This window comes from Ciconia boyciana, chromosome 3, assembly GCF_034638445.1.
Source record: "Ciconia boyciana chromosome 3, ASM3463844v1, whole genome shotgun sequence".
NCBI lineage: Eukaryota > Metazoa > Chordata > Aves > Ciconiiformes > Ciconiidae > Ciconia > Ciconia boyciana.
Window position 1 is genome coordinate 11,201,615 of NC_132936.1, and position 11,666 is coordinate 11,213,280.

The 11,666-nt window shown below is 35.4% G+C and overlaps 1 protein-coding gene across 9 annotated transcripts in view; it reads left to right on the forward strand.

The window, feature by feature from the left end:
* The window catches only part of PUM2 (pumilio RNA binding family member 2), a 77,498-nt gene extending 66,681 nt beyond the window's left edge, over nucleotides 1-10,817 (forward strand). For 4 of the 9 annotated variants that reach the window (XM_072858497.1, XM_072858496.1, XM_072858504.1 and 1 more), the window contains 7 exons: nucleotides 154-283; nucleotides 2,213-2,347; nucleotides 2,605-2,742; nucleotides 4,417-4,542; nucleotides 5,511-5,632; nucleotides 6,921-7,113; nucleotides 7,884-10,816. In XM_072858497.1, the coding sequence (XP_072714598.1) occupies nucleotides 154-283; nucleotides 2,213-2,347; nucleotides 2,605-2,742; nucleotides 4,417-4,542; nucleotides 5,511-5,632; nucleotides 6,921-7,113; nucleotides 7,884-8,015 (976 nt within the window). In that variant the 3' untranslated portion in view covers nucleotides 8,016-10,816. Of the gene's footprint in view, nucleotides 1-153; nucleotides 284-2,212; nucleotides 2,348-2,604; nucleotides 2,743-4,416; nucleotides 4,543-5,510; nucleotides 5,633-6,920; nucleotides 7,114-7,883 lie in introns of all 9 variants that reach the window. The other 5 variants (XM_072858500.1, XM_072858505.1, XM_072858502.1 and 2 more) reach the window with 2 other exon arrangements.
* The last annotated feature ends 849 nt before the right edge of the window (nucleotides 10,818-11,666 follow it).

Below are 11,666 nucleotides of genomic sequence, written 5' to 3' on the forward strand. Positions count from 1 at the left end.
TATCCTTTTATATGCAAAGGCACTACTTTCATTTTAATAAGTTTTATAAATGTTGAATACTTGCTTTAGAATTTTGAGGTGTCTCATTGAAACAGTGTTTGAGAGGTTTTCCTGTTGTTTATGTAAAGCATAATGTACCTTTTTTGCACTTAGATTTATACAGCAAAAGCTGGAGCGAGCTACTCCAGCTGAGCGCCAGATGGTATTTAATGAGATCCTGCAAGCAGCATATCAATTGATGACTGATGTGTTTGGAAACTATGTAATACAGAAGTTCTTTGAGGTAAGCATAACACTAAGTGTATGAACAGAAATGCGAATTAAATGCTGTAAAATCTGATTAACTGTTTTCATAACATCATAGCAGAATTCTACTGGACTTCGATCACAGAGCCCAAGCGTATAACACTGCACATGTGTGTTCTGTCCTGTATCCCCTGCTTTGTTTTGTAACAGGCACAGTGTCTCTTTGCACTGGTGGTGCATATGTTGGTGAACGTACAGGCTGCACACTCAGGCTTTGCAGGCCTTTTAGCATAAATTACGGACACTTTCAGCAGATGATGGGGATTTGAAGGATACTTTTTATTGGTTACTGCATTGTGGTAAAGAGTGGGTCTGGAAAATGCTCTTGTACCCAAATAAATAGCTATGTGAACTCCATCCAGTGCTGTATATGAAGAAACTCACATAAAATGTATTGAGGCAGAAGAATTTTGAGGAAGGGATGTCATAAGATACATCCAATATTCCTAAAACTAGTATTTAAAACAGCTTTAGCTTTTGTTAAAAACTATGGGGTAAAAAAAAAAAAAGCCTTAAAGAGTTACAAGATTTGACTTAGAAGAAACAGCAATACTTGTGTTCTGGAAAAAGTTATAGGTAGGAAAGGTATCTAGCATAGTGTACTTAAAATCAAGGACCATATCAAAGTATCTGGGTGAATAGAAGGGGAAGCTGGAAAATGTCCAATAAGAAATAAGATGGTTGCTGTGAACAGGAATGTAGTTTTTGATGAGTAATCTATGAAACAATGTGCTCACTTTTTTTTAATTTATATTCTTTTTTACAAATCAAAGTATCTTCTGAAAAGCATGGCTAATGTATGGTATGTAAGATCTTGATCTTGTTCAAGGGTCATCAATTTCTGTTTTTTTCTGTAATGTTAGGTTGGATGGATACATAGATAATCATTGTCAATTGAGTGTTTTCATCTTAATGCTGCGGAGGAGTTCTCAAGAAAAAAGTGCACTAGGCCTTAGGTGTTAGTAAGGGACTTAGTTCATTATTTAAGTAGGAGGGTGAAGTGTTTGAGCTTTCTTCAGAGCCTTAGGTGACTACAGGTGTGGGGTTTGACAGTTCTAAGCAGTGCTGCATGAATATTGCTGGTGCCACCCAACTGATTGTCCAAGTGATCACTTTTGTGTGGTCTCTTGTACTGTGCCAACTCAGGAGCCTTGTGTGGGAATCTGGGAACAGGGTTATGTGTGTTATTATGAAGCTTGACTGGCTTCTACTTCGCTCAAGATGGAGCAGCACAGAAGGTTGTAGTAGCACTGTGGAGGGAATACTATGGGCAGGAATTAGCTACTGCTGAAAAACGTTGGTTGAATTATACTCTAATACAGCCAGTGTACAAAACTATTTTGATTTTGCTCTGCAAAGCCCAAGTATTTCTAGATTTCCCAAGTGCCCATGGTAAGAATGGTCCTTCAAGCCACATGAAGTTACCAAGAAGCTACTTCAAGGGTTGAAATCTTTCCCCCCAGCCCCCTCCTGTTACAGCTTGCTTACTGTATACAAGATGTAAGATACATTGACCTGTACAAATTTGAGACAGCAGAGAAAATCTGATTTGAATAAATACGTTACAGTAATCTGTAATTAATTTGCCTGGTATAATTTGTCTAAGTAAGTGGGTTATTGCACTTAAATATTCCTACAGACAGTCAAGTATGAACTAATTCAGTCTCTGTTGTCTTTCAAGGTCATGCATTTGCAGGTATGTGACTGGAATGTGGAATACGACAAAATGTTGCGTTTAGAATATAAAAGCTTCTGGGAAATATACTCACCACAAATACAAAGGGAAAAATCATTCAAAGCGCACTGTAAACCTGTAATACATCATGAAAGTACTTACTCTGACATGTAAATTCCAGCATGCTGCAATATGTCTTCATTTGTTAACAGCATGTTTATTTTGTTTTAGTTTGGAAGCCTGGATCAAAAGTTAGCCCTAGCAACACGCATACGTGGTCATGTTCTGCCGTTAGCCCTACAGATGTATGGTTGTCGTGTTATTCAGAAAGCACTTGAGTCAATCTCACCTGACCAGCAGGTAATTGTAAGTTAGAGCAATACTTTTTTTTAAATTTTATTTCTTTTTATTGCATCCATCTTTTTACTTGCTTAAATTGTTGATTGTTCCTTTCATTATGAAATGCCCTAGGGACTAAAATAGTTGTTTAAATTAAATTGCTGAGGTACACAAGTAAACCACCAGTGAATATGAAGATTGGACAGTTAGGACGAAATTGAATATTCCTTTGGAGAGGAGGGGGAACAAATCATTGTAAAGACAAGGATAATCTTTTTTTCCAGAATGAAATGGTGAAAGAGTTGGATGGTCACGTTCTGAAATGTGTGAAAGATCAAAATGGAAACCATGTTGTACAAAAATGTATTGAGTGTGTTCAACCCCAGTCGCTGCAGTTCATCATTGACGCATTCAAAGGACAGGTAGTGTCAACAGTTCATTTCCTCTTCTGTAGGGTTGCTTTGATTTGCAGATCTTTTTCCATCATTTGCGTGTGCAAGATAGTGTTTGACACTTTGCAGTCAGATGGTTTTCAGTAGGATAAAAAAGGGATGATAAAATGGAAAAGCTGTTGAAGAGACAGTTAACATGCTGTGAAAAGATGATCTGTTGGAGATGAGGCTCTAGAAAGACCTGTTTGGTTGTATTATAAATACCAATAGAGGTATTTGGCCTAGGGCCAGGCTTTCTGAGTTGTGTGATATGCCATTTCAAATTTTGTTTATAACTTTTACTATTGCCATTTTTGATGTAATAATAAAGTATCTGCTTTCTAGCATATATTTTTAATTAAAATTTCCATTTTTTTCTTCTGTTGCTTATGTTGCAAGTCTGTCTTTCAGTGCTTCCCAATTAATGTCCATCATTAAGGAAATACTTTGAAGAAATATACTAATCTGTTCCCTACATATGGGCTAGTGTTAAGTGAAGGGGGGTGGTATTTGTTTATCTAAGGTTGGAGTTTTTGTTTTGTTTCCAAAAAAGTTATTAATATAAGATTGGTATTGTGCTGCAGGCTAGAGAATATGCTGCAGCTGAATAAGATTTTAATACTCTGAGACAAATGTGTACTTTTATAGTCTTGAGAAGAATGGTAAAAATCTTACTAACTTGGCTGTGTTACTAAATTTTACTTTAATGGATGGCCAAATGTATTTATTAACAAAATGTACAATATTCTTCTCTCACGTTTTACACAACAGCAAAACCTGAATTATTGTTGTACATAGTACTAGATGGCATACCAAGGTTTCTAGGGTCGGGTCTTTTTACATCAAAAAGTGTTGTATGCGATAAATGAGATGCAGTTTCTAAACTGTAAATAGAGCCCCTTGACTAAAATGTGACTGTTTATTTACTGGACATCCATGCTCAGCTCCAAGTAATTATATATATTAAAAATATTAGCTAATCTGAAGTGGCAAATAAAAAAAACCACACTCTAGTTGTGTCATGTAACAATATGTATCTTTTTCACCTGCCTGCATCGTTTGGATCTATGTCTAATTACACAAGATTCTGTGTTCAGTTCAAACAACACTGACTCTTAAATCTTCTGAATTAATCCCTGAAACACAAACCTGGCTTCTGGAGAAGCAAGCAAAAGGAATAAGCAAGATTTTGACTGTATGTTTTGAATACTTATTTACAAACTTTATATCTGTAACAGGGAGCCTGTTGTATATGCTGGAATGCGAAATTTGTGAAAATCAGCCACAATAATTGAACTTCTTTTTATAAATGTCAAAATCTTAAAATTTGAAAATGAAGTACAAAGATAAAAGGAAACCTTTAAAGATAAACAGTGCTTAACTAAGGGTCATACTTCCAGGCTTTCCTTTGCAGCTAAGTAGGCTAGAAACATTGTAATGAAAATTTGGGTTCTTAGTTGTATAATTACAGGAGTCCTTGACACACAAAAAACTGCATTTTCATCTTTTCCTGACTTCTACTGGAGATGGAATTCTGATATTGGCAGGAAAAACTTTTTTTTTAATAGAAGTAGTTGGCATGTTCAATTCCATTTCGAACATGGTAATATTACTATATCTGTAAACTTCGGTTGGTTTAACTTCAGTTTGCAATCCTATTTTAAGGTATTTGTACTTTCAACTCATCCATATGGTTGTAGAGTAATTCAGCGTATTCTGGAACACTGTACTGCTGAGCAGACTTTGCCAATCTTAGAAGAACTGCATCAACACACAGAACAGCTAGTGCAGGTTAGTGCATATATTCATTTTTTAATGCATTTTAGAGCTTTTTTGTCATAATTTATTCCTATTTCTTAGTTTAAGAAATAGTTTAAATGTATTTGCCTCTTTTTGGTTTTATAGACATTGATTTTTTGTTTTTCTTTCCTTCCATAGTTTTAATGAAAATGAATTTGGAAGTTGGGAGGCAAAGAAGATATAAAAAGCCTTTTTCTTACACTTTTGACTGTAGCTTCAAATATACATTGTAAATGCACAGAATTAGTAATTTTTTTTAATTGCAAAGATTGCCTTTTTGTAGTTTACCTTGATTCGCTCAGGTGTCCTTCAGATAACTTCTAATAATGTCTAAACACAAATAAATTGTAAAAAATATACATGTTGCATATTCTTACACAAAAAGGGCATCTTTTCTAAAAGAAGGCAAAAGACCTTATACAACGTGATTTCCCGTCTTGGTCTCAGACAAACAAAATGAGTGCTACAAATGGCTTTGAAATTGAATCAGTTTAAAATACTGGAAGGGACTCGGTGTTCAGCAGGAATTTCCACCCATAAAAAGGCAAGAATTGCCTTTTGCTACATATTCACAGTCTAGTTTATTTCTCAGTGGTTTCTTGTATATAGAAGTCTCTAGTTAAAACATAACTGTCTTGGGGAACCAAAGTTCAGGGAGATATTATGGCTGTTAAAGAATGATGATCTTAATTTTGAGGACTTCTTTCTTTAAGAGGATAAAAGGTACTCTAGCAAAATGCTGTTTTTACAGATTATTTACACTTTGCATGTAGATTTTGTGGTCCATTAAGTAATTCTTGATGCAATATTTCTTGCATCACTTTGTTTCTATACTGTTGATATTGTATTTTTCCTTATATCTGTGCAAATACTAATTTGATAGTTTATACAAATAAACAAATGCTGTATGGATTATTTAGTATGAACACAAAAGAAAACTGAAGTCATCTTATTTTCAGGATCAATATGGAAATTACGTTATTCAACATGTACTGGAGCATGGTCGTCCTGAAGACAAGAGTAAAATAGTTTCAGAAATAAGAGGAAAAGTTCTAGCTCTGAGTCAGCACAAATTTGCCAGGTATTGCACAGCCTTCATATGTTAAAGATTCACTTAACCTTTTAAAGTTGTAGTATCGGATTTATTTATTGTGTTACAAAAAGGATAGGATAGGTTTTTTCTGTTGTGTAACTTGCCTCCTCAAATTTCATATTTTTATAGAGATGAACAATAGTGGTATTTTTATACTAGACTTGGGGAAAGGAAAGGAGAAATGCTGTTCTGTAGCAAAACAAAGAAGATTCCACAGGTTTATGGGATGGTTTTTGTTCACCTTGTACAAGTGCAGGGAATGGGTTCCAAGCCTCCATGTGAGGATCCCCAGAGCCAGGTAAAAAGCTCCCCTAGAATTTGCTTGATACACTGATGATGATAAGCTGGGACTTCCTGACTGTCTGTCAGTCCAGCCAAGCAATTTACAAGTATAAAGAGGCTAGCCTTAAAAAGTGGTGGTTCAGCCTGACAAGGGTTTTATGCATTAGAAGTCTCAGCCTATTGTAGGAGTCCTGAACTACTCTAAAATTAGAACATAAAACTCATCCTTCAGTGCTTTTTGCTGAAACATAGATTATGTGCCTTTTGCTAAGGAAAACATACCTCAGAATTCATCCTGGATGATTTAGTGAGATTAACCTTGTCATTAACATTAGGTAGAAATGCAGTGTGATACTATGGGGGCATTAGTTTTAAAAATTGATTGTATGCAAACTAGCAAGTTTATCTGGATTTTATTTTTCTTTGCCTAAATAGAACTGTTCATAATCCTCTCCTTGGAACTTGCTTAATTTCTAGAGCACAAACTTAGGACCAGAATCACTTTGCTGTCTTATAAGCATTGATGGCCTTTCCAGCTTCTGTGGTATCTGGAAGGTCAGAGACTTCCTCTATAAAAAGAAATATTTGACAGTATCTCTGATCTAGGCATGCTCCTGAAAAGCACCTTTATTCAAAAAGCAGGAAGCCTCATATCTGGCTTTCTCTGTTGTGTCTTAAAAGGGCCCACAACCAAAATAGATGTACTAGAATACATCTGCATCCTGAGGCCCAGTATATCTACTGTAGGTCCAGTGGAAAATCTCTTACAAAATAATAAGTATCAGAAAGTTACTTTTTTTGCATGAGTAGGAGCGTATAATCTTTTAACTTCTTCAGTCATTACAGACTAAAGATTTGGAAGTCAAGACTTGATGTGTTTACAGTGCGCTCTTTTGTGGCATTAAGACACTTGAACTGTTCAGATAAATTTAAAATTGCTACTTAAAAGGATGTTACATCTTAAGTCACAGAATGCATTTGTCTTATTTTTCAGCAATGTGGTAGAAAAATGTGTAACTCATGCTTCTCGTGCTGAAAGAGCTTTACTTATTGATGAGGTCTGTTGCCAGAATGATGGTCCTCACAGTGCCTTATACACCATGATGAAGGACCAGTATGCCAACTATGTTGTTCAGAAGATGATTGATATGGCTGAACCCGCTCAGCGGAAGATAATAATGCACAAGGTATATTTGTATATAGTTTTATTGGTTCAGAAAATATTATCTATACCAGTTTTTCTACTAGAATACCTTTCCGTCTAGATGTAAAACCCACTAGTTCTGTAATCTAGAACTTGGTGTATAAACATTAAATTCAGTGGAGCTTGATAAAGCAGAATATGTTCAGATCTCTGAGCACTGAGCTAAAAATGTAAATCTACATTTACATTTGAAAAGTTTCAAAAGTTGGATTTCATATCCTCTCTTTGTGCCAGCTTTTCTGTGAAAATACTTTTAATATAAAAATGTAGTATCTGTCATCTTTGTTAATATAACAGAATAAATACAGGTTTCTCTTTTTTTATTTGCTGGTTGCTGGTATAAATCCATTCTGCAGTTCCCCCAAAAGATTCCCACACTTCCTAACGTTCGGGCACATTTTCTACTTAAGAATATCCAGACATGGACAACAGTGCTATTTCCATAATTGCCCTAGGCTATTTAACGCAGGGCCCAGTATATTCCTGCGGGAATATACTGAATATTCCAGTATATTCAGCTTCCCCCAGTCACCAACAGGGCACTCCCACAAAAGGGCTACCTCCCTTTTCCTGTGAGAGGTATGTCAGTTGTTAGGCGACTCAGAATCACCAATTTTATGTCTTTCCAGAAACTTCCAAAATTTTGAAATACAGGCTTCTGACTTTTTTTTTACATAATACTTTTAAAGTGTAGTAACCTCTACTTACAATTTTTGAGGGGGGGGGAAAAAAATAACGGGTTTCTTCTTACAGATTCGACCCCACATCACAACTCTGCGTAAATATACCTATGGCAAACACATTCTGGCCAAGTTGGAAAAGTATTACCTGAAGAACAGTGCTGATCTGGGGCCAATTGGTGGACCACCAAATGGGATGCTGTGAAAGACAAAAAGAAGTGGAAGAAAAATTGAATTGTGAATGATCAAAACATACAACTTAACTATAAATGTTCTGATTTTTTTAAATCTATTTATTGACTTTGTTCATCCATTTGTAAAATTTTTATTCTTGTGTATATTTTTGGGGAGTGAATTATTAAAAAAAAAAAAAGAAAAAAATATCTCCAGCCCTGATCCGGAGACCTATCAGATTGGATGGCTGGCAAAGCACAGAATGCCTGTATATGATGTAATTGTATCAAAATAGCTGTCACATATTTTGTAAATTTTTACCTTGTAAAGTCACTGAAATAGTTTTTAAAGGGAAAAAGTACAGTATTCTTTTAATACACTGGCTTGCAATCTGGTAGGTCTACCCAGCATCATAGCACAACAGGTTTATAGAGTTGTATATAGAATTAATCCTTATTTTTCCCTTTTGTGTGAAGTCTTTTATACCAGATTAAAATTGATCAGCTGCATAAACATTATTTAACATGTTGAAAAGTTAAGTTGTATTTTGGTGGTTCACAACATACTATCCAAATAATAAACAGGGCACAACAAATTAAAGTAGGGAATAACAAAACAATGGAAAGTTTAAAAGACTAGCTTTCATCACTTGCTGTGGATACAGGTTTTTTTTAAATGGTGCCCTAAGGTTTTCTCTAGCGATGTATTAAAAATAAAAGTGCTGTATATACTTATATATTTAATTGTTGTACAAGGTAGAGGGATTAAAATGATGGTGGTACTTCCACTCAGTAAAGTACACTATTGGAAAAGGAGTGAACCCTGTATTAACTTTACAGTCGGTTTTACAACGCAGGAAGAGTAGAGATTTGTATTTTTTTATTTTGCATATAGAATTGTAAGGATTTGAAAGTGTTGAGCATTTATTTTGCTTTCTCACTGTAGATGCAAAAAATAGGTATTGATGAAGAGAAAAGGGGCCACTGAAAAGTAAACTTGATAGCTCAACATTTAAGCATGACTGATTAAATATTCAGATAGCTTTTTTGCTTCCTATAAATATATGCATTGTATACGTGTAGTTAATAGGTGTAAGTTTACAGTTTGAAAACAAATCTCTCGTTTCAATGTTTATTACAAGCCTTGCTAATTTAGTAGTGATGCTTACCTTGGTTGTACAGATGTACATTTGTAAACCTTCATGCTGTAAATGTAATTTGTTTTACCCCTTTTTGGGACAAAAATTTGCATTTTAGTGTATATTCATATCCCCATTCCCTTTTCTCCCCCTGGCATATAGTGTTGTATAATGTAAATTTATTTCAGCAAATCAAGAGTGATTTTTTTAAATTCTATCTTTATATGGTTTCAGAAATATGAACCGGCTTTCTTTTTATCTATTGTGAGAAACGTTATGTTTTGTTTATAACATAGCTGTTGATTCTGTTAATACAGACACTTTGGGAAATCAATCTGTTCAAATTTTAAGTCGGGATAATAAGCATAGTAAGAAATGGACTGAAATATTTGGTTATCACAGAAACCAATGCTTCTTCCATCTTAATAAATGTGGCATGATTTTTTTGTACAGAAGAGTACTGTATTTTTGAATAGCCTTCTCCCAGCGTAAAGCAACTATGTATGATACTGTCAATTTTTTTCTCTGGACATATGACATTGTAACAGTAACATAAAGATGATGTACATTTACAAGCGGCCTTATGTACATTTCCCAATGATCTTTTTAAGGCAGAATTGTGACCATATGTGTATAATTAAAATCCTTTTTAATCCTTTGCCTATGGAAATATTTTGGAAAAAGCTTACTTTGTATATTCAGTTTCTGAAAGATAAAGAAAGTGCTTTGTATGTTGTTGAAGTAAGTATTTTGTGTAAAACATTTGTTTGGATGGCTTAACGTAAAGTTTTGATCAACAAGATAGTTTGAAAGCAATGTTTTGAGCATTGATCAAATAAAAGGCTGTTATGGTAGGGGTCTGATCATGAGGAAGGAAAATAGCAGTGGTATAAACTTGTATAAGGAATTCTGTCATATTACTGTTTATATCAAGTTTACATAAATCTTATTAAAGCATACATTTGAGGCGCTACTTTTTTTAACGGTAGCGTTAACTCATTCATAGGCAAATGGGAAAGTTTGTTCTGGCCTACTTCCAGTTTCTGAATCTGTCATTTAGTGCCTCTATTAAGTAATGTAATAGGCCTAATTATTTTTAGTAAGCACAATTCTAATTGCCAAGTAGTTTTTGCATGGCAGTTCACAAAATTCCTCTCAAGAGGTACAAGCCCTGTCACTGGAGCCAGAGCTTTCCCGTAGTCACACAAAGGATGACTTTTGAGACACTTCCTCGGACACATTAATTCTCCTCAGTGACTATTTTTACCCTGTGTACAAATGCTGTGTGTTATAATCCACAGAGCCAACATTCTCTTCAACATGTAAGGCAGTAAGTTGGGCTTTCAGGGGTGTCCAGGCAGAAACTGATAATATCCCAGTACTTTGTCCCTGTAGCACTCGTGCCATGGTTGAATTTAAACAGTCCTATAACTTATCATCCTTAGTGCTTTCGGTATCTTGAACATAATCTTCCACTTGCTCTCCTAAAATCATTTTGCACAAATTTTATCCAGGAACATGAAAATCACTGGTTTTCCTTTCAACTATTTTAGGCTTTGGGTAGAACCACTAGACTTTTTGCTCAAGTATCGCTATAGATTGTTTATGGACCAGTTTGATTAGGTTTGACTCCAGGTGGCTCGTATTGAATAATGTAATGTTCACATGTATATACTGTAAAAATCAAAATGAAAATGTGTGAATAACACTGTGTGAAATACATCTGGTCTTGTGTTTTTCCTGTAGGAAACCAGCCATTCTTTATATTCTCAGGTATGTGACTTGTCTGCTATCTGTGGAGTTCAGCTTTGAAAAGGTACTCATTTCTAGTGATCTGGTGGGAATCAGTCAATTATTGAAGAACCCTCTATTAGATCATTAAGTTCCCAGAGGCCAGTTCTGAGCAGCTAAAGCTTTTTACTGTCTTACAAAAAATCTTTACTGGTGTATAGTTAAGGCCTGACAACAGTCTCTTCATACACTACTGGATCCAGGATGAGTTCTTGAGCATTTGAGAGGGCGAGGATTGTTAGCTGTCTATGGCAGCATTGGATCCACACTCGTTTCTGTTACTGCCCAGGATTTTTTCAAAGGACCATTTTTAGCTTAAGGTGTGGAGCGAAGTGGTCTGTCTAACTGCAGGGGTGTGGGTCTGCTTTTAGTGTTAAAATAACTCACCTAAGTGGCCCCTTACGGACAGAACAACCATAATACTATTACCTCCATCGCTGACTGCTAGATCCACTGATACTTTTTCACCAGAGTATGGGGAAGATTGAGGTTTCTGGGGACGTAATGTCTAGATGTTTTAGAGTGCTGATGGAGATTCAGAAACCGATGTAGTCACTCTTCTTCCCTCTGCTCTAAGGCATTTGAAGAGATGCTCATGACTCACTGCGTAATAGCATGGTAATTGGGCTGATCTGTCAATCAGTTTTATTCCATGAGAATGCTTGATGTTCAACATTCTAGTAACTAGCAAAATGGGTAAACTGAGGTGACGACAACTCCCACCATGCCATTCAGGGACATAAAGCAGAGAGA